The sequence below is a fragment of the Rissa tridactyla genome, chromosome 2, assembly GCF_028500815.1.
Source record: "Rissa tridactyla isolate bRisTri1 chromosome 2, bRisTri1.patW.cur.20221130, whole genome shotgun sequence".
In the NCBI taxonomy this organism is placed as follows: Eukaryota; Metazoa; Chordata; class Aves; order Charadriiformes; family Laridae; genus Rissa; species Rissa tridactyla.
Window position 1 is genome coordinate 157,961,573 of NC_071467.1, and position 22,873 is coordinate 157,984,445.

At 36.1% G+C, this 22,873-nt stretch overlaps 1 protein-coding gene across 1 annotated transcript in view; it reads right to left on the bottom strand.

Moving 5' to 3' along the window:
- UBE3C (ubiquitin protein ligase E3C) overlaps positions 1-22,873 on the bottom strand; it is an 81,835-nt gene that overhangs the window by 18,843 nt on the left and 40,119 nt on the right. The window contains exons 16-19 of the mRNA XM_054190408.1: positions 21,367-21,464; positions 17,976-18,108; positions 14,045-14,292; positions 2,366-2,578 (exon numbers count right to left, since the gene is read on the bottom strand). Of these exons, the coding sequence (XP_054046383.1) occupies positions 2,366-2,578; positions 14,045-14,292; positions 17,976-18,108; positions 21,367-21,464 (692 nt within the window). The remainder of the gene's footprint in view (positions 1-2,365; positions 2,579-14,044; positions 14,293-17,975; positions 18,109-21,366; positions 21,465-22,873) is intronic.

The following is a 22,873-nucleotide window of genomic DNA, read 5'->3' on the forward strand; positions in this document are numbered from 1 at the left end:
CAATGGTTACACGAGTCAAATACCAGACAAAATGTATTTATCCGTATGAGGTCTATTAAGATAATGAAATTAAATATAAAAAGTAACTTATTGCATTAAAACACAGAAGACAGTGGCGAGAACCAATTAGTTCTGTTGAACTACAATAACATGCAGTCTCATTAAAAGATGGTTAATACTTCACGCGTATAGTGTTCTCTAAGTATAAACATAGCAATACAGCATTAGAATATTGAATTTAACTTACATTTCATTTAGTTACTCAGAAACTCACTATTATAGTTAATCTTCCTTTTAAAGTTATGCCAAATAATTAAAAATCAAGTCTTGATAATACTACCCATAGCCCTCAGAGAATTTTAACGAACAAATTAGGCTTCTCTGCAAGAACGCACTTTTTACAAGCTTTTGTTGCAGTAGGTAGAGCTGGACACATCTCTAACTTGGATCCCCTTGTATGCTATTTCTGAGCTTTTTCTCTTTTCTATGTCCTTCTACCTTACATGTTCAGGTAGGTTCTAACTTGTGTGGCTTATTTTTGAGGACCTACAGAGTAGATGTATAACGTGTGGAAACCATAAGCTCTCCAGAAAATATTCGCTACTTCTCATTTTTAAATAGGACTAAACTGCATTTGTATTAGCTACAATCAACAAAACTATTACTTTAAGTTCATTTAAATGAGTGGCTCTAGAATACAAACAACAGGCTCCCCCCCCCCCCCGCCCGCACACCCCCCAGGAAAATCCTAGGTTATATTGGAAACTGTCATCTTGTGTGTTTTGCAACCCACTAACCAAATAAATGGACACCGTAGAACTCAATTCAGTATCAGTGACTTAACAGCACATGCTAGAGCAGAGCTGGTGCTCAACTGTACAATACTGTACAACAGAGTAGACACCCTAAGAACATGCTTTCTGATACATCTCTACCACATGCCTTTATTTCAACTTTTTGAGTGTTTTTCTAACAGTGCAGGTCAGAAGTTTTCATACAGGGAGTGTAACCCAAGGGAAAAAAAATGGCATACGGCGTATGTTTAATATGAAACATTACTTATATCAGGCAATTGTTGACTCTGCCCTTCAGTATGATTCAGGAACCCAAATCTGAGGACACTATTATAAAACTGTGATGCAATCCAGGTTTTAGGATTTTCTAAAATGACAGGAAATGGATGACAGAGGAGTAACGATAAAGTCCAAGCCTGACGCTGTTAAAGCGGAAGTCTTGGACATCAAATTTGCTATGATTTAAGCAGCAGTAGAGAACTCAACCTAACAGTTTCCAGGACTCGCTGCTGCATCTCAGTGGTGCTGCTGCTTCTGAGAGATGTGCACAGTCCCAGGCTTCCCCGACCAACACGCACAGCCAAGAGAACTGCTTACCCGCTTTTATAGCCTCTGCTTCTTCCACAAGAAACAAGGCTGAATGAGGATGCTGCTGCATGTCACAATGTTGTCAGGTCTACCCTTTTGATCCAATTATTAAACAAATACCATAATCAAGTATAAGTAGGCCATGAGTAGTGCACAATTTTAAATCCTCCAAAATGAAAGAGGAAGCACGACAAGACTTCAACTAAGGAGATTAACTGTATTAGCAAATAAAGGCACACTTTTGAAGCTCTGGCGATGTTGATTTTCTACAAAGAGCACAAGTGATCTTTAGTACTGACAACAGAGCAAATAAAAGCCATAATCTAATTACATAGTACAATCACGTTAAAAACCCGTATTAAGGACCTAACTGTCCCAATTTTTAGAAGCACTGAACACCCATTTCTCCCACCTGACTCACCTGGTGTCTCAGCCCCACAAAAAAAAAAAAAAGGGGCGGGGGAAGAGGGATTTAAGAAAAAAAAAAAATTAAGATCTAACTTCAGGCCCTCTACTTTGAAAATTACAGCTAATGGAGACAACACTTATCTCACAATAAAGGGTCATTATTATTTAAAAACATTCTGATTTCTAACTCTGATTCCAAAATCAGCCAGTACTTCTATAGTTTACATATCATCTAACTTTTGCAATTATTTGAAGTGCAATCAAAGAAACAACATAAAATATTTTGTTCAAGAAATTATCTTGGGCAATAGAACTTTTAATGTATGACTCTTAGAAATAATCACTACAGTTTACTGCTTAAAAGATCAGAGCTTTAAGTCATCATCAAAAGTTATTTTTTTTAAGTATGCAATTAGTTATTGTCTACTTCAAATATTGAGTCAGCATCCCTGTGATGCCTCACAGCACCTTTAACAGTTGTTTCCCATCACTTTCAAATTAAAAAATGAGTTAGTAAGGGTAGTAACGATTCATCAGTCATACATAAAAGAAAAAAAAGCAAAAGCCATTCTTACCTGTGCTTCCCCAAGGTCATTATTTACCACAGTGAAGTTTAGTCCAAGTTCTTCCACATCTCCTTCATAGCTCTTCAGAAAAAGCAGATTTTTGTACATTTCTGGATCCAGTGAAGCTAAATGATGGATGTCAACATCAGCACTTGTCCCCAGTAATTTTGAGAGGAAAAAACTAGCAAATGGCAGCTCGACCAGCATATTTTCGTAGAGAGCCTGAAAAACAAAGCAATTAAAAGCACATTAGATTTTATTGTTGTACATGCAGGAATTCTGAAGGCTATTGTGTTTTTCCCAACTTTTTGGTAATTTCTTTTTAATTTGGTGCCTGAATAGGATCTTCTCATATAGCAACAGCCCACGTATTGCATGAATTTAAAAATATTCATCAAGTTTGAAATTCAGATATTCTTGTTAAATAGCAAGCTCCCAAATTTTACAAATTAAGTAAAATCTTGGTGATTTTAAAAGGTAAGGTCATTGGTCATCTGTCATTAATCTTCTTGTCCGAAGTACGATAGCAAAGAGGAAGTACATCAATTGCATAGATTGGCAAGAAAAGCAAAGTTTGCTAAAGGATAATGCAACTGCATCAAGAACGTCTTCCAAAAAAAAGTTAGCATCCCTACCTCCATTAGCATCGCCACAAGCAATACTTCTCCATTCATATCAATTGCTACATGTAAAACAGTCTGCCCCTTAAAAATAACTATGTAAAACCAGTACCTTTTAAACTAATCCAAATAAACTATTTCTCTTGCATGTCATGCAGATTCATTACTGCATACTTTTGGTGAATTCTACTGTTTAATGAATCATCAGACCATCCTAATTTCCAAGCCAAGAGCTTACCAGCTATGACTGTATCATATGTTCAGTCTTTCCTATACCTAACACTGTTACACACCTGTTGAAAGATTACTGAACCAAAAATGAGCCTGACCCGAATATACAGCACTCATAAAAAAAAAAAAAAAAGTATTTTTACTGAGTTCCCTCAAGATTTTTCAAAAAATGCAGAAAACTCCAGCAATACCACTCTCAGTTGATCTACTGTACGACCACATTTCAATGTAACACAAAGCAACTTTGTGTATTTCTCATACAATAAGTAAAAACTTCTTGTTGATTGAAAAAAAAAATTACTTATGGTGGCTCTCAAAAGGAGAGATGGAAACTTCAGAACTAGAAAGCATGACATCATTTAGAGAAAGCCTACATGAATAAAGGAAAAATAAAAGACTGTTGCTTTTAAAGAAAACGTGCTGTTTGTTTGCCACATCAGCATCTCTAACAATGACAACCAAGTCTTTATGGTATCATCAATATCACTGCCAAGCTGATCAGAAAAGGCATCATCAACATAACGTTATTGTTTGTTCTCTTTTTACTCTTTAAGAGCAGTGTTTTGGCATTACTTAATTCCTCCATAATCTGCTGCAAACTTAGAAAAGGAAGCACAACGAGAAGAAAAAAAAAAAAGAAAAAAAAAAAGGAAGAAATGTAGCTGTAATCACTCAATGATATTCCAACAAAGACACTAAGAAAAATATACACAATTCCTTAAACTTCTGAAAGACCATTTCTATGAGGTGAGTTAAACCTTGCAGAAAGAATTGAGAATAACGAGTTCAAAGCCAAAGGGTGCATTATATTTAGAGCTGTATGATTTATTCAAGGTGTAGAAGTCGAAATCCTCATTTGTATAGTTGACTTTAAAAGCAAACTAGAGGGATAAATCATTAATTTGCAATGTATAAGGTCAGTGTTTGCTGTTCCTGCATTAGTAACAATAAAGCCATTGTAATTCCTTAAATATATCAAAGCTACCCGAATTTAAAATGGAATTCCATCTATGACTCATAAAATGTAAATGTAGAGGTGTAATTTTTTACACAAGGCAGGTTTAAGCCTTTAGAGCATTTAATATACAAGGACTAATAAATGATAGCACTAAAAACTATGATCACATCAGCTAAATGGATTATAAATTAAATTTCCATAATGTATGCAACTGAAATACAAATGTAGACATAAATCAAGGTATTTTCTAAACACAGGTTAATTACACAAATTCAAAACCTGTCTATTTTTTATGCAAAATAATCCACTTAGCATTTTTCAAACTGGTCTTAAGTCTTAGCCACTTGCAACACTTGATCCCAGAAGCCTATCAATAATTCCTTGTCAGGGAAAAACAGCAATAGGTATATTGAAGAAACTTGTATGTTATTTTTCAAGTGTCTGTCTTCTATGAGTGTTTATTGCTAGAAATTGTGCCAAAATGATTTGAAATAAAAAGGATTAATTATAGTAGAAGCTTTTTAATATAAGTGAGTGCAGCTGCAATGCAATTAATGCAAATTGTGACGCTATCAGGAAAATAAATGTGAACAACATCACTGGCTATTTCTGTTTGCTGCCAAATAACTTCAGTAATTTACTACATTAAGAATCAATAAAAAAATAATGCATTTCAAATGCATCACTATTAATCTTCAGGTAGTTCCAAAGTGAACATTTATAACTTCATCTAAAAACTATATAAAGCATTTTTAAATAAACTAAATTGTGCAACTTGAGAATAACTTTAATTATTCTTTCCTCTCTCAGCTAAGTGATTGCAGTATTAAAGTATTTTTGGAAACAGACAAACGGTAGTGGTTTAATTAGTTTGAAAGTCAAGCTGTCCTAATGAATGAAAAAAATGCACTCAAACTGTGGTAAATAAAATAATTATAAACTTTTTGTTTCAAAGACGTGAATTACACCGTTACAGCTCCAGCACTGTGCAGAGATGCTGAGAAATGCTGCGTACAATTGAATATGACTAAATAAACTGAAACTTTATTTTTCAGTCTCCATCTAACTGCCCTGTCCCTAACTTCTCAGTCAGCACAAGCTGCCTGTTGCTGCCACCCATTCCCGCCAGAGCAACGACACAGATCAGCTTGCTCATTCAACTGGGTTTGTTTGCCAAGTAGAGGAGTCGTATAGCGGAGGTTGCACGAGCACTGCAACGTGATGAATAAGGTTCAAAATTTGCAGATTATTTGTGTTGTGCTTAGTTTGAGGTGTTGGGTTGGAGTGGGTGCTGGTGGACATAGCACGGACACTGAAGTTGAGCTTGCTTTCAAATCCAAGTCAGATGCAGCTCACAGCTATGGCTGAAACCAGGTAGGACCCGCAAGACCATCTGTTTCAATGGAAGCACAGCCTTAGAGCAGCGAGTTTTCCATGGAAGTCCACCCTGACGGGTATTTTTCTTACTGCAGCTAATCTAATGGCCAAAAGGGAAGATTCGCTCCTCTCTATTCCCTTAGTGAAGTGTCTTGGGGAGCTATAAGTAACCCAATTTTAAGCTTAGTTTTCTGCCCATTGAACTCTCTGAACTGTCCTTCTGCAACAGCAACGTAAAGGAGGCAGGAGCCAGCATCACTGAGAGGCAAGGGAATGCTGACCCCCTCTTACAGAGGTAACCAGCTGTCAGATTAATTAGCTGCAATATGAAGATGCACCGTTAGAATATACTTATATATGTACTTTAATACAATATAAGGTCATGCTCTCTGCACAGAGGTGGTCCTCTTTTTTGCTCCAGCAGACAGCAAACAACTTTGATGGAAGAAACTGGCTTGCCCTTGGAGGCAGGTAACTTCTGTTTGACTGTTAAGTCAGAAGTTCCTGTTCACACACTGCTTCAAGAGATCAAAGCCAGCAAGCTTAACCAATATATTTTTTTAAAACTAATCTCCTTCAAACTTGAAGTACTCTCCCCCTTTGGCAAGTTTCCTTTAACTCTTACGGTCATCCTATGGGACCGATGCCATTCTATGATGAATTCTGAGAGTTCACGTTCCCAACTTTGCTATCTAACGAGCCCCTGACTTGACTATATTGCCTCTGTCCTGAAGTCCCATAAACTGCAATTGACATAAAGCAAAAAGTCCATGCAGAAAGTCATGAAAGGAGCACCTGATGGTCAAATATGACATTAGAATTCTAGCTTCTAACATTTAGATGGGGGAGAACAAACACCTTAACAGAGCCTCCTTGAAAGCCTGGGAGTATTAGAATTCCACTTTCACCAAAGTGTAATTTGCAGATGGCAGCCTGGGGTGAGAAGCTGGTCTGAAGCAGAGACAGGGATGTCTACATCAAGGGCAGTCACACAAGCATCACAAGGGTGACAGGTTCCCAGTAGCTAAAAGGTTATTTCTGCTGAAAGGGCCACCCTGGGTTTCCCAGCGCTATTTCAAACTCTTTAGGGAAAGTTGTGACATCTCTAGATAACTATTAAAATAAGTTTAAAACTTCTGAAACAACTAAACAAAACAAAGCAAACAGATCCGGTTTTCAGTAACAGATTATTTTTGGTACTCTTCACCATAGTGTTTTCCTAGTTATCTCAAGATATCTTAGGTAAGAGCTCTTCAGGAAAAAAAGGCTTTGTGCCATGTTTTAAAACTGGACAAAATTTAAGCTAGTCTAGTCATTTTGGACAAATTAGTTATATATAGTAGAGGTTACAAGAGCATTACAACATGCTGAATAAGGTTCAAATTGTATAAACAAATTCACAGATGAACCAACTAAACTTCCCTGACTGTGAGGCAGCTTTAGTGCCTTTACTTACACTTTCAGGTCTAGAATTAATTATCTCATTTATTATTTCAACTAAAATCTTTCTTAAGAAAAATAATTAATCAGCCATTGCTCCTACTTTCCATTAATCCTTTACAACCCAGAACTGTATTTTAAAACCTAAACAATGCTAAAGTCATACCCCTAGAAAGACACATGGCTTATGGGCCAAGGCAGTAAATGACTGGGTTTAAATTCAGTTATTTCCCTAATCAGCCCCCAAGACCATAACCCTTTCTATTTCAGTCATTTTAAACAGTTACTATTAAATAATACTTAGCACTTACAGAGTGCAATAGATCTTCAAAGCTGTACAGAACCATTAATAAAAATGATAGAAAAATAGCAAAACCATTAGAACTTCCTTCTACCTTATTATTTATATCCTTGAAATAACTCATCACACTCACAAAGCTTTTGGAGCCAGCAAAGCCTTTTCTACCCTAATGAAAAGGATAAAACTAAAAATATAAGTTACATTAAAATTAACATGTACTCGTATTTTTGAGGCATTTTTTAAGCTAGCATTTAGTAATTTTAAGATAAAATAATTTCTTACAGATATACTTAATAATGTGCTTTAAAGTGAGGAAAACCAAATTGACAATGTTCCTAATACCAATATGATAAAATAAAACTAATTCTATCAGGTGGGTGTTGCAATGCAGTACGTCTGCTACCTGGTAGCTTTATCAGTTCCCTCAGTTCTACAAAAGCAGAGACCTCTAGATGCATTCCTATCACCATAGTAATGGCAAGTCTCGTACAACAGCTTCCCTATATGACTGCAAAAATTCATGGTGCACTTTCTGTTCAAATACTGGATGCCATTTCTGTCTTTTAAAAAAGTAGGAATCCGAAATTCCACAGCTAGATGCCTGCAATTAGACTACTGAGAGCACTTTATTAATACTCCTTGTGGAAGTGCTAGTATCCTCCAAGTTAAATTTTTTTTTATTCTTTTTTTTCTTTTCAGAAAAAAGAAAGCCTTTTGTAAATTGGTTTTACTTCTGATTTCCCACTCACTGGGAATTTGAAGGGCAGTATGTACAAGTTCATAGAAATTTGGAGATTTGGGGTAGGAAGGCTCAGATGCGAAGGGCCTGCGCCTGTCAAATCTGGCGCAGTCAGTGCAAATACTTGAACTGGCTGCAAGCGTGTGATAAGCACAAAACGAACTCATGACTGACTTGTGAACACATCACCATAAAAATGTAGGGATCCACCTCCAAAGACTCCATTGGAGCATATCAAGTATAATGACCTTGAGTTAAATTTAAAAATGGAAAGTCATGCTAGTATTTTTACTCTAAGAACTCAGGACATACAGAATTTTGTTACAAGAATTTTTAATTACAAAAACAGAGTGCTTCAGAAATGTTGCAGAAAACCACCATTCCATCTGCTTGGTACTTTCTTTCTGTTTTAATAGGAACAGTTATCTCTGTAACTTACACCATATAAGTGATATAAATCGCTGTCAATGTCATTTGGGAGGTTTTGAGGGGCAGGAGAGAGGGAAGGACTAGAGGTACCTGTGGATGCAAGGGATAACAGATAGTTGTCATGCACTACTGAAGCTCCAGTAAAGGCTTAATAGATTTTTCTTGTCTCAAATTTAAACATAATTTAGTGAGAACTGAAGATAAAGGAGGACATCTCCTCCTTATTCTAATCTTCTGAAAAAACGAAACATTTACTACTATACAACTAACCTCTGGATATGCTTCTAAGATAAATCTGTATTTTAATAGCTGCGAAATTAGTCATTTTTGAAGACAGTTCAAATAGAATAAAGAATTTCAGTAAATATTCCAAACCTAATTGATTGAAATGGACGTAGGTGTTCCCAACTGTGAAAAAAGATCAGGATACCATTACCACACACTCTTAACTGTTTATTTATTCCCTGTCTAGGAACCTGATTTAGAGGCAATAAAATGCAATCAGTACACAAACCAGAAGCAGGAATCATCTGCTAATGGAACTTTTAATTGAGGAGTGACCACTGACATGAGGTAATTCTTTCCATGCAGAACTCCTTGCAGAGACCTCTATGCACTTTATCACGGTAAACAATCACTAACATATGCATTAAAGAAAATTTAAATACATTATGACCCAATAAATATCGCAATCCATCAATACACACTTTTCCTTCCTAAAGATTTAGAGTTAAAATACCACATTTCAGTAGTCTTTTAGTGGTAGACATATATTTACAGGGTTAGTACTAACATAGCTATTTGTAATCAAAAGATAATTGGTTATGTTAAATGAACCAGTACACAAAGGAATTGTCAGGCTGAATAACAGTGTCAGAAAATATATACAGATTAGTTTACATCTACATTCATAAATCTTGAAATAACTTCCATAAGGTATCAATTTCACTCTCTTATGATTGTGTTTCTGCACTCTAAGTGCATAATTAAAAGAGCACGCCACGTTACATGGTAAATTCCATTTTGATTCCATTTCAGATGATTCAGGATTTTCGGAGACAAACAGCTAACTTGCTTTTAAGCAAAACGCTGAGTCTACAAAATCATGTGCAGGGTAACTGATATTAATAAAACAAAAAAAAATTATACAAATTACCTGCTCTTTGTATCAACATCAGTAATTCCATACCTACCTTTGTAGGTACTAGTAGTATCAGTTGCGGCTGCAGCACAAATCAATTAAGAGTGCACTGATTTAGCCAAGCTAAAGTGGATCTTAATTAAATGGACAATAAGCAAAGGGAAAGGGTAGTCTAAAAATCAGAAGGGGAAAAAAAAAAGTCCAACAAAAAAACCCTTCAACAGTCAGAGAACCAGGAAGAGCAGCAGCGCAATGCATGATGCACCAGCCTATCGAATAGTCGACTACACAAACCCCAGTTCTTCTCATTGTAGCGTTTTCTTGCTTTGTTTTCTCTCTATAAGCTTTTGGTGCAAAAGGGGCACACAAATATGTTATCAGAAACATTTTGCTTGAAGGTTTTAACTCTGTATGTGCAGTTTATTAATGATTTAAGAGTTTAGGAACTGATCCAGATCTTGCTGTGAAAAGACTCCCACTAATTCAATCCACTTTAGATAAGGCCCCAGGATGATTAAGAACTACTTTAGTTTTTCTGCAAAATGGATACTGTAGACACCAGTAATCTTAGAATTGTACCTTCCAGCCAGGAATAATATCTCAAACAACAAATGATCTATCACAGCTCTATTCAAAGTTACAAACTGGAATGACAAGGCACACTCCCTAAGATATAGAAAAATAATCTAATCAATAATTAATGGTCACATATTCACTACTAGGGTAATAAAATTTGTATTTGTTCTACTATTACCTTGCTAATGTTTCATTTTACAACTTTTTTTGCAATTAAGTATGTTTAACAACATTTAGATGTGTGCACAGAGCAGTCTGTTATATTTTAAATCAGTACAGTAACGTACAAAAAGTGATATGAAAATAAACAACTTAAACCATCATCAATAAAATATTCATAATAATATTATATAATATAATATTCAGTGTCTTCCAAGGACTACAGATTCTATTGCTTAAGAAAAGAGACTTAAAAATGTATTTCAAAGATAGTGTATAAGTGCTTCAGCAACATGAACGCATGACTCACTAGTGCTCTTCGATATGCTGGAATAAGAGAAGAGAAATGGAGATGGCTGAATTCCGTATAATCAAAAACGCTGAGTGTATTAGACAAAAATCTCTAGTGTCAGAAAGCCACTTTTTAAGGGTGCAAAGACAATCATTGCAAAACTTAATACATGCCAGAACTAGCAGGTTGACATCAAAAAGGAAGAAGAGGAAATAATAAAAGTTATCACTCTAATCTTTCTATGGACTTCCTGCCATATTCTTAAACTAATGCTAATATTTCATGAAATCTAAGTACATTATCATAAGAATTATCTACTTGAAGTCAAATAACTCCAAATGCAAAGAATATCTTTTTCCACAATGTCTGTCACATTAATAATAAATGCAAATGTTAGCTGGAAATGGAGACAGATAATATGGTATAAAAATCAGAGATAAGGTCTCAACATGGTGAAGTTCAGGTTTTAATTCTGTATCTGCTACTTTTCTACCGATCGCTGTTTTGGCTGAAATGGTTAACCATTGTTTCCCTCTTTCCAGATTTACAGCAGACCATTCAAGAATCAGCACAGAGAAAATCCTCACTTGAGATTCTCAGGTGTTGCTTCCAAACTTCCCTTCTCTGGCTACATTGCTCAACATTTTGGAGGCCTGCCAGGGTGACAACCTTTGTGGTGTTGTGAGCCAAGTCCACAACACTGCCAAAGCTGCAGCAGGAAGGTCCGCACGTGGAAAGATTGTTAGCGCTGAGAGAACTACTGCATGTGGTAAGGAAGCCTGGGACTCAGAAAGTCACTGCTGTGCTTCCAGTGGGGGAAACAGCAAGGGTCCAGTTTCAAATCCCGGCAGCGGTGTGAGGCTGCTGCCAGAGCTGTGCAGCTTTTACTGAACCAAGCACCGAGCTTTTACTTTTAAGGAAGAGAAAGGAAAAAGCCTAAAAGCTACCAATGTTAAAATAATATTTACATTACAGAGTAAAGTCACTGAAAGTTGAGAAATGTAAACCTTGGAAGTGTTTGAGTAGCTGTTGTTTAAGCAAACTCACTTCTGCTTTTTTTAAAGCATGATTTCAGACAACATATGCAATTACATGATGACATGGTATTATCTCTACAAGATGTTTTGCTCATCAGTGATCAGTAGGAGTTGCATGGACAGCCATGCAGTTTGCATAGCATTTAGATTTCAATTTCTTCACTAACTACAAAAATACACCCCAAACAGTCAATTATTTATCTAGGGTTAAAATAATTTAGATACACCTTTTTTAAATCTAAGCTTTAAATTTTCAGATGTTTCTACTTCTGAACTGAGTAATCAACACAGAAGATGTCAAGCTGTTAGAAACTTCCCGAGAAGAAAAACTGAATTAGGTGTAAATCCTACGGTACCGAGAGTTAAATGTATTTCGATATTAGTATGAAATGGTTACCAAGAGACAGAGAATTTCTATAAATTATTGTATTTTAATGTATTTGTTTTCTGATAACATGGGAACTTCTTACGTGAGAGTTTTTGGTAGCAGCACTCTTTACATACTGGTTTCCACAAATAAGAAATTGCTGTGGATGCCTGATTGCTTCCTTTGCATTATATCTATTTTGTTTACAAAGGGGCTTTTAATAATCCACTATTGCTCTCAAATAACCCTGTGCAAAGCATAAAATGGACAATTTTTGAAAATGGATGAGTGAGTATTCAATAACGTAACCAAGATCACAATACTGGCAGGTTTTGAATAGTATGGTCGTGCCTTATCTTTCTGTTTAATTCATCAAGTCTCTAAATACACTCCTAAAAAGGTGTCTGTGCACCTGGGCAGGGGTAATTATTAAGTAACACTGTCAATTCTTACCTTATGTAAATACACTGCAAATACAGAAACAATTTATGCTTTCAAAATGTTAAATAATAGATCCTCTGATTTTAAAAAGACAAAACCAAAACTATACTTGTAGCACGCTATGGGAGATTAAACACATTTTGCAACTTCTGCCTTTATGCTAATATTTGAAATCCAATTACAGAAGGCAATGTGTTGTTCTGACAGAGGAAATTAAAGATTAAAAAATTACAATTTTTTTTAAAATAATGTTTCAAACTTCCCCTTGACAATTGAGCCCTGCCTCATTCCTAGGTAAACGTTTGTGGAGTAACTTCCTCACAATACCACAGCAGAATTTGCTTCCCCACTCCAAAAATATATAGATGTAGAAAGAAAATGAAGCCTTGGATATGTAACATCGGTCGTAATTACACACTATTGTATTAGTACTGAATCCATCTCCCATTAAGAGCAGGAACATCCTTCAAAGATTATTTTATTGAAATGGCTGATTTGAAATTTTCATTATTTAGTAAGTCTGGATATTGCAATAGCTAGGATGCATTAGCAGTGAATTTGCCTACAAAGTGGCAGTTTAATCTAAATCAACTCTAAAGAACAGCGCTCTGTTTTGACAACTCGAGTTTGCCAACAACATCCTCTTAAACCGCTTCCAACTACACTAAAAGGACATCCAACTAGATGTTAAATCTCACTGCAAGTCAGCAGGATTTCAGCCTCCAAAATAATTCAGGCAGTAAAATGGGACTTTTACATCTTAAATACCTTCTGTTTTAGACAGCTGAGTAGCAATCAATACATTTTTTCTGAAGTGGAATTTGTATTCCAAACTTTGTTTCACAATTATTAGCAAAAATTATTTCAAGGGTTAGAAGGAAATAGCCTCAGTACTAAACCTGACCATAAAAGAAAACTGAATGTAATGGATGTTTGTAATGTTTTCCCTCTTTTTTTTCTCCGTCCTACCTTCATTCTTCATCTAGCTCAACAAGTATTAGTCTTTGAACATTCACTCACAACACCAAAAATATCAAGCACTAAAACTCAAGAAAGATGCAAGATATAGGAAAACCGAAGCAGAATAAGTAAGAGTTAATTTGCATATGGCTCTTAAGTATGGTAAATGCTCATAGCAAATTTTAAATGCTAGCAAGTATTATATACCTCATGCAAATAGAAACTGTTTTTTTCTGAAAATGATGAAAATATCACTGCAGTCAAATTCCAGAAAGCTCCAGGTTAAAAACCACCATAAGCAGAGCAGTTCTATTGGCTTCGATCAACTTAACTTCAAGCAAGAGGTTAAACACAGAAGTAGACATACGCACACTTTGCTTAACTGGCAAGTCAGGCTATCTCAAATTCTCTGTACTTCTCAAGTATGTAACTTATTAAAATGAACCAGAAATTTGTGTGATTTGAGGAAATAATGTTCAAATTCAACATCTGAAAGTTATTTTACCTCGATTCTAGAAAAATCACCATTTTTCCCCACCTACCCCAATCTAAAAAGAAAAAAACATTACTGAATAATTTCAGTACTGCTAAAGCTTTATATCATACAACACTGTTTTTACCTTTCCAAGCATTCTTCCAAGAAAGTAGTAATGTCGGGCGTAAGAGTCTCCAACGAGCATCTGTGCAGCAGGGTTAGGGTAAAGAAGTCCCTCATTGGTGGTCTTAAAAAATCCCTGATTAGGGTTAAATCCTGATTTAAGGAGTTCGTTCAGAAATTCTCTGAAAATTCCACCACCATCAATACCAGCTTCATCAAGACCATGCGCATTAAGTAAGTGAACACGAATGCGCTTTTTTAGGTCAGGTTCTGCAGAGAAAGGAGAGAGACAAACTCAAATACAACTATCTGCTTGAATTTTGTTTGGATAAAAACACATGTAACTACACATACAAACATACCTACACTAACTATATATAAAAAATTGAACTAGTAAATAGGACTGTAGCAAAAATGTGTTACTAGAATTTTGAAATACTCAGTATGTTAAACTCACTTTATACAAAGGATCTTGCTTTAAGAGTCATCAAAAAAATCGAGTGGAAAGACATTGGATAGGGGAAGAAAAAGAAATCTTACAAAATATTTTAAAGAGGCCCAAGAATAATTGTAAAATTCTATTTATAGAAAATATTGTGAATGCAAGGTTCAGCTTTCTCCTGTCTGAAGGAACCGTCAACACGCACTGCATTCCCTTAGAGGGGCTGACTGTTAAAGCTACACCATTAAATAATACTCTTTGAAGTTGAACTCGGTATTTTTGACACTTTGGACTCACTGCTATGTCATGTAATTCCAGCGTGCAAGGTGTGGTAAAGATGGACGCGTTCTGAAAGTAGGTATTCTGCTTGTTTCATAGAGTGCTGCTACTTGAAATAGCAAGCAGTATTTGGTCCTTGAACTATGTATACGTAACAGAGAAGGAGGACCTTTTACCTCAGTTCACTGAAGGCTTCCAAAGATCTAACCAAATACACAGCTTTTAATTGAACCCTTGCACTGACTGCACTTGCGTCCCAGCAAAGCAACCAGTAATAAACCAGTAACAATAAAACCTTCTACTGCTTCCATGTGCTACAAATGCACACATTATGGATGGACAGCTGATGTCCATGGAAAAATCTTCAGCACTTTGTAGCAACATAATTTCTGCTGAACCACTGTCTTACTCGCACTCACCCATTAGCAAACGCCTCTACATCTACTAGTAACTTCCCATTCACAGTCAGCTAGTTTAAAAAATTACTTATTAGTTATTCATTCAAGTGAAATGCTCTTCTGCACCAAAATTCTACTGGCTGGAAATACAGGATGGCCATTTTTAGCCACAGGTGCTGCAATAGGTCACCATTCAAAACATGAAAACAGAATACACTTCCAGTGGCAAGAGAGACTCTCAAGCATACCAACATGCTTTGTCTGGAAATTCCCGAGATATTGAGCATTAGAGTTAAAACTTTTATATATGGAAAATGTTGCTTTAATGCTTTTGGAAGCCTTACGAAGAAAATCAGTTATTTGTATCTTCCTCTGTGTACTGCCAACCAGATTCATAGCAAGGAGGGAAAAATGGTCCTAAAACAAATTCACATGTCAAAACAGGTGACCAGGTAGAGGTGGACCCCAAGTTAGTGCAACCTCTGAAAAGAAGAGCTCAATTTTATAACTCAAACAGCTAGAATTAAACTAAGCTGTTACTGGAGTCCAGTGGAGGCTATTAGGGAATATGAAAATTCCAATCACAGGAAAAAAAATAATTGAGAAATGTTTGCACATTATTAAGCATATGACAACCAAATAAAAATATAAACCCACAAGAACCAACCTAGTACATTTCTGCTATTCCAAGCTTGTTTTCTTAATGATGTCAGTTAAGGTACTATGGAAACATTAACTTTGAACAGCTCACTTCTCAGAGAATGTATGCATGGTGTGTCATGCACACATGCAGAAAAACAGATTTTCGGACTTCAATGGCCAACTACCACTATGGCTTCTCTGTACCTGTAAACAAGACAGAAATCTTCACCTAGAGATTACTCCACGTCCATTGCTTGCTATAAGCTTATTTGATACTCCCTTGTCACTGTTTTATGAGTAATTTTCTTCCTGAGGAAGACATGTCACCACTGCTGCACGTGTCACCATTGCACCTTAGGCAAACTGGCTTCTGTAACCTCCCAGCTGTGGTGATAACAGCTTTTTCTCATATGCCATGTGCTTCAGTCGCCTGTATCATCTTGGCAGCCTTCTAGAGGACACATTCTTGTATGTTAATGTCTTTTTTTTTTGTACTGGGAAGCCCACAGCTGGACACAGTTAACTGGTGCCGAAACTGTGAGCTACGTTCTTGCTAATACAGCCCAGTATGCAGTTAGCTTTCATTTCATCAAGGGGAACTCTTTATTTGTCCAATGTGTTGTCCACTAAGCAGCCCAGAGTCCTTTACTGCAAACAGCTTTCTAGCCAGTCAGTGCTCAGTCTGTGCTGCCAGATGGAGTTATTACAGCCCAGGTAAAGGATTTTGCTTTGGTCTCTCCTAAACTTCATGAGGTTTCAGTAAGCCCTTTTCTTCAGCCTGTTAAGGGCCGTCTGAGCAGTAACCTGACCTTTCAGTATATTGACTATTCGCCTCAATTTCACATTGCCTGTGACCTCGCTAAAGGTGGTGTACATGCCAGTACCCCAGACTGTCAGACTGTAGATTAAGTTTAGGAAACACGCATTCTAAAACTGCTTTCGTAGTTTAATAAAACTACAGTAAGTCAAAATGTAGTCTTCACAGAAAATGTGTTTCTCATTTAAAGCTACCTTCTTATTAAACAAATAAGTTGACTTGCCTGTTACTTGACATTGCATTATTCCAAAGCTTAAACTGCAGTGTCTGAATTGTATTTTCATACATTTAGGGGAGAGAGGGGGAATGCAACAGACTCAATTTTTTCTATATTCCAATTCCATTTCATCTTTCTCTTTTTAAGAAATCAGTTAATGACTCATACTAAACTCAGTACGATGAAACTATTCCCAACCACTAGGAAAGAGGCTGAACAAGTCAATTGCACATATAATATCCAGATGATTATACAGTGACATCTCCTGATTAGCTTTTAAAACCTTCCAAAACCAGGAGAACGTAATTTGTACTTAATTTAAAATTATTCTGAATGTACCTCTTTTAGATAGTTACAGCTTTAAACACAGGTATTGAAATACAAAATCCTGTTTATATATAGAATAGTATCTTTAACATTACCAGAGTAAAGGAAATTAAGAAAAGGAGTGATCTCCAGTAATTTCATACTGCCCAAGAATACCAACACCTCTTCTTCCTCTGTAAACTAAGCAGTTCTCCAGGAGGGAAATTACATGGCACAGCAGGTTAAGATTCACATGGCAAACCTCAAGTATTTGGCAAATATTCTTTTCATATGCAAAAATACCTTATAACTAATAAGGACTTTATTTTGCCAGGTTTCACCTACATTGGAACTTTGGCTTCTAGAGCAGCTACTCTCACACAAATTCACATTAAAGGTATGATGTAAATCAATGTGGCAAATATATACTACTACATACTATCACTACAAAGTGCACTGCATTATCTTTATCAGCCACACTGCACCTAGTAAATCTTGTGCAGTCTGGATATTTTTGTTGACATAGATTACCAAAGCAGGTAATATATAATAAACTACATAGATAAACATACAAAGTAGAGTTATTTGGACAAGTAAATGGGAAGAAAAGCCCCACAGAAGTAGGTTTAAACTAAGGAAGGGTGTGTTAAAGATAGTAAGACTGCAATAATCAGAAAGAATGTGGATGAGCGTTACTTTACGTAAAAACAAGGAAATTTAACTTTGTAAGAACTTTCACACCTCAGAGATTATATACTTTATCATCCTAGTCAAGTAAGGAAATACGTAACTACGTGGTAAGAATGGTTGAATGTTTTAAACAAGCTGATCAGAACTTAATTGTAAACCTACCATTTTCAGGAGAAAGTTTATCATAAGCGTCTTCATAAATATAATTTCTTCTGATAGTCACATTAATTCCATCCAAAAATGGCCCGTCTCCTTGAACTTCTTGTTTATCAGCATAGATCAGTCTTTGAAAAATCTGTTAAAATGAGCAAAAAAAGAAATCATATCATTGTGCAGACCTAAATATTCAATGAGAGATGGTTATTCACTACTATTACTATCCTTTGAGCTGCTTCTGGGCACTCACTTTCAAGTGATTTGTCTTCTCTCTTACTGAGCTGCGGGAACATAATACAGAGCCATATCCCAGGGGAGGGAAGGAGAGGGGACAGACATGCAAAAAACATTTTCCGTGCTAAGATATCATCCTCAGTTCTTTTTACATAGAGGGGCACATCTACAGACATTGTGTCCGTTATTCCAGTTTCCCCTCCCTAACTTTCACAGTTCTGCAACGCAAAGTATTCAAAAACAAAGGGAAAAGGTCACATGAGTATTTTGCGCACACAGAGGCAATCCCCAAAACTGCTAAGTCATTTTTTGTAACACTTAGGAACATTCCCAGTAACAAGAAATTAGGTATCAGTTCTCCTCTCAGGAGCAGCAAACAAATAATTCAAAGCAAAACAGTGGATAGCACTATCACGTTAAACAACCACAGCATCACACCAATTCAAAACAAGAATGCAGCTGAAGTACAAATCAAACTTCACACATTGTCCCTTTGCAAGTCTTCACAACAGGAACCTGTTACAGTTCACCTGAAGAGTAACTGTAGCTAATCATGTTTCTACACCAAGATGTAGCATGGGAGGGGGCTGCCTAAAGTACAACGCTGTTCAATATACCCTCAGTCCAGCGACTGTCCATTTACTGCATCCTCTTGCATCTTTCCCATATTCAGTAAGCAGCCTAGCACATTTTCCAAGGGATGTAATCTCCCCATATCACAGACTGCTTTCTTAATCAGGAAGATTAAGTAAGAGTCTCCAGGGACATTTAAAAACAACAAATTTACCATGAAAGAGGAAAATCTGACAACAGCAGACAAAGCTAGAGTAAGGTCTCAAATCTACTGTTTCTATGGACAACTGTAGCTAGTGGAGGAAATAGTCTCCAAGGAGGAAGACTATAGGGTAGACAAAGCCAGATTCTTCCCTAGTGCACACAGGAGGAAGACAAGAGAAAACAGTCATAAACTGCAGAAAGAGAAATGCTGAATGAATCAAAAGAAAAATATCCATAATGAGAGCAATTAAGTATCGGAAGAGGTTACACGAAGAGTCTGCGAAATCTCCATCTTCGGAGATAGTCAAATCTCATCTGGACAAGTCCTTGCACATCCTGATCCAACTCTGAAGTTATTCCTGCATGAGGAAGGATGTGGACTCCAGAGGTCCCTTCTGACCTAAATTTTTCTACAGTTCTACAACATCAAGATGCATAGCCACAGATGCCTTCTTTTCATGTACAGGGCATGAGAACATGCTCACCACCATTCTCTTTCCTGAGGCATGGCTAAATACAGTGTATTAACTATTACTACAAAACAGTAGATGGAAATAATTGTTTGGAGGTATGTCTCATAGCAAAATTCTTCTTGATACAGAGTCTGGACTCCTAAAGAATCCAATGCTCATGCATACGTTACTCCTGAAAATAAGAACCCTAACGCATAACTGAAGCACTTAAAATGACTTCAGACTAACACATAGAAAAGTAAGCAATGCTGATGGAAGTACACACGATAGGAATTAACATCACCATAGGCAAGCTGATGAAAGTATGGCTTAAGTAAGTGAGAATCAAGGCACTTGATAAAAATTGGATTCATTACCGCCCACAGGCAAATAGTAGACTGAAAGGTGCACACTAATGTGCCTTAAGGCTAAAGAGGATAACATCCCCCAGGGTCAGAAGGCTGAAGAGCCTACCAAGAAACTGGACTCAGTAATTGCTTAAGAATATCTAGTACCCGGTAATTCAAGGTAAAAAAGTCTCATGAAGTCAGAAAATGAAAGGACACATGGAAACAGCACCGAGCTGTATTACCACATTAAATTACAGCATAATAGATGGCAACTGATTGAAAGAAAAAAAAGAAAAAACAAACACAAACCAAAACCAACAAGATGACCACAATAAGGTATATCTGCCTCTCTTACTTCAAGTTGTTTTACAGGGGCAGCAGGAGACTCCAAAAGGATGTTGAGACCCACTATTAAATAAAAAGGATCATACTTCGTCCAAAAAGCAGTATAAGAGGATCGCCTCTTTGAAGCAGAAAAGTTCAGTCTATAGCTTTATCCTTCTTTCCAAGCTCTCATCCAATTGTTATTTCAGTTTTTGTGGTAAAACCAAATAAGGCTTTATGAATTCCAGAAACTTAACATATACGCATCTCAACAAACCTTTAAGAAGTCCAGATGTTGTAGACAGTGACTAAATCATGACATAGAGACCCCTGCTTGAGTTCACTTCCAATTGTTTCCCTGTAATCCTAGTGCAATATTGCCATATGGTATTGAGATGTTTTGTTGGAACGCATGTTTCATAGAAGCTTGGAAAAAAACACTCCTTTTCTACCAAAGCTGTCACTGTGTTTTTTGACAAATACTGATTTACTTTCCCTGTGGAACTATTCTTCATTCCCCTGATGGTGTCTTGCAACTTAAAAACTGCTCCCTGAATTGTCTTGGAAACATTAAGTAATTGATACTGTTGACAACAAAAGCAGTTCAGAAAAGAAATTGTGTGTAACAGAGTAATAGCTTTAAAAAAAAAATATGATGCGAACTGGAATAGAGAACAGAACTAACAATTACATATTTAAAATTTAGAAAACATTCAAAAGCAAATCCAGTAATACAAGAATCTTGCAAGTTTTAAACCACATACTCTATTAAAGTTCAGCTACTCAGCTATGAATGCAGAAATTTAATCTCTAGGCGTTACTTTCCCCAAAATGGACATCCATCATCTCATTTGAGTAAATCCACCCACTGCACAAAAGTCTCCAGTCTTGACCTTACAATCTGTTTATTACAGATACACAACTAGTTAGTGCTCTGCTTACCACAAGAGGGTGCGATCATGTAGATCAATCATTGAATCAGGACTGCAGTTCATTATAAACATACAACTGCTCTCATATCTTGGAATACATGTTTCTAATTTTAATGCAATTATTACAAAGGCTAATATAACTAGTAAAAGAAAAGAAAAGTAATTAACTTCAAATGTTCAGCTGACACGTGAGTACTGAACAGTACAGCCTGTCACATCCTTCTGTAGGGAAACAATCCGGTTTCTACTTAGCTAAGTCCTCTTTTTACACTTATTGAAAATAAAAAAACTAAAAAGCCAAATGCATATTAAATTAGAAATTAGGTACCTTTACTCTTTCTTCAAAAGGAACTACAAAAGGTAGCTCTGTCAGAATTGCAAGTTGCCGTTCTTCAGATACAGAAAGAGGTGCTGGTTCCAAACCCACTTAAAATAGAAATGATAATTTTAAAAATTTTTGAAAGAACATTTTTTTAAGCAGTTGTATAAAGTGACTCAATTTATTTTGCATAAACATACATCCATTAAAATAGATTATTTGCTTTAACAGTCACACAAAGCCTTACCTTTCTCTAAACATTAGTTTGTACAGGCAAACTGAAATACAAGTAGTGAAAACACACTGAAAACAAAACGTGTATAAAAATAAGTACTCCTGTATTTTTAATTTATTCAGAAGGGAAAAAAAGTTATTTTCTTATAATTGACATTTTAATTTTTCAATTAAATACACAATATTCCCATCCCGGTGATCAAAATAGTTTAAAGGTATTGTGCTTTCAACTACAACACCTACAATCAAATCATTTTAGGCATAAAAACTAAGAATTAATGCAAATCTAATGAAACCAACAGAAAGATAACATTTATTTCAATGGGTTTTCTCTCCCAACAGCAAGGTCACAGTGATCACATTAAATCCCAGTCACTGCAGAAATAGTGAAAATAAAAATCAAGAAATTGTATAATGTGCTTCAGAAAAAAAATCTTAAGAAATTAATTCAAGAAGCCAGAGCAGACAGACTCAATCGTGTGCAGTTCCCAAGCTACCATGAAGCTCCTTTGAACCTTCTTACACTCACAGAGGATGTTTTTAGGAAACAACTCAACTTCGGGTGATGCACAGTACAGGTGACAATCCTGCTCTAACTTCATGGGAAGAAACTCAGTTGCTGAGCATGTATCTTGACTGTAAGTTAATTAACTGCAGCAAAAAAAAATGGTCTTGCTCACTGACTAGGCACTGTAGTTAAAGGTCTACCTAGCTTCAGTCTACAGAGGAAACAAAACCCACTACTCCTTAGTTGTTTAATTTTCATGTTTAATAACAATCTTCTCAAAAAAAGGCTCCAGAGTCTAGACTATTTATAGATCATATTACAAAACTGAAGTAAATGCTTCACGTTAATACCCATCTGGGAGTTTATGATGACTGTTTCAAGTTCTTCCTTTGGCTCCTACCTGTGGTGACTAGCATCTTGCTGCCTTTTGCAACTCGACATCACTTCAATGTTGGTGGTGGTGGTGGTTTTACCCCTCAAAGCACTTTAAGTAGGGATATGTTAAGCACCAATTTAACATGATGTGATCCAAAACATCACTATACTTGATGTATGTTCATCTGGGGCAGGTTTCAACATTGCAAGCCTTTGGAATTTCTGATAAAATGCTTATCTGTGACTACACTTAGTTTACTTAGTAAACATTTTTAATTAAAGTCAATGTATGCAGCCTATTAAGCTAAGGGTTAAAAGCATTTTAAATAAAAAGTGCATGTACAGCAAAGGTAAACTACTACATGACTTCGACAGTTCAATTATTCCAGTCAATTAGTC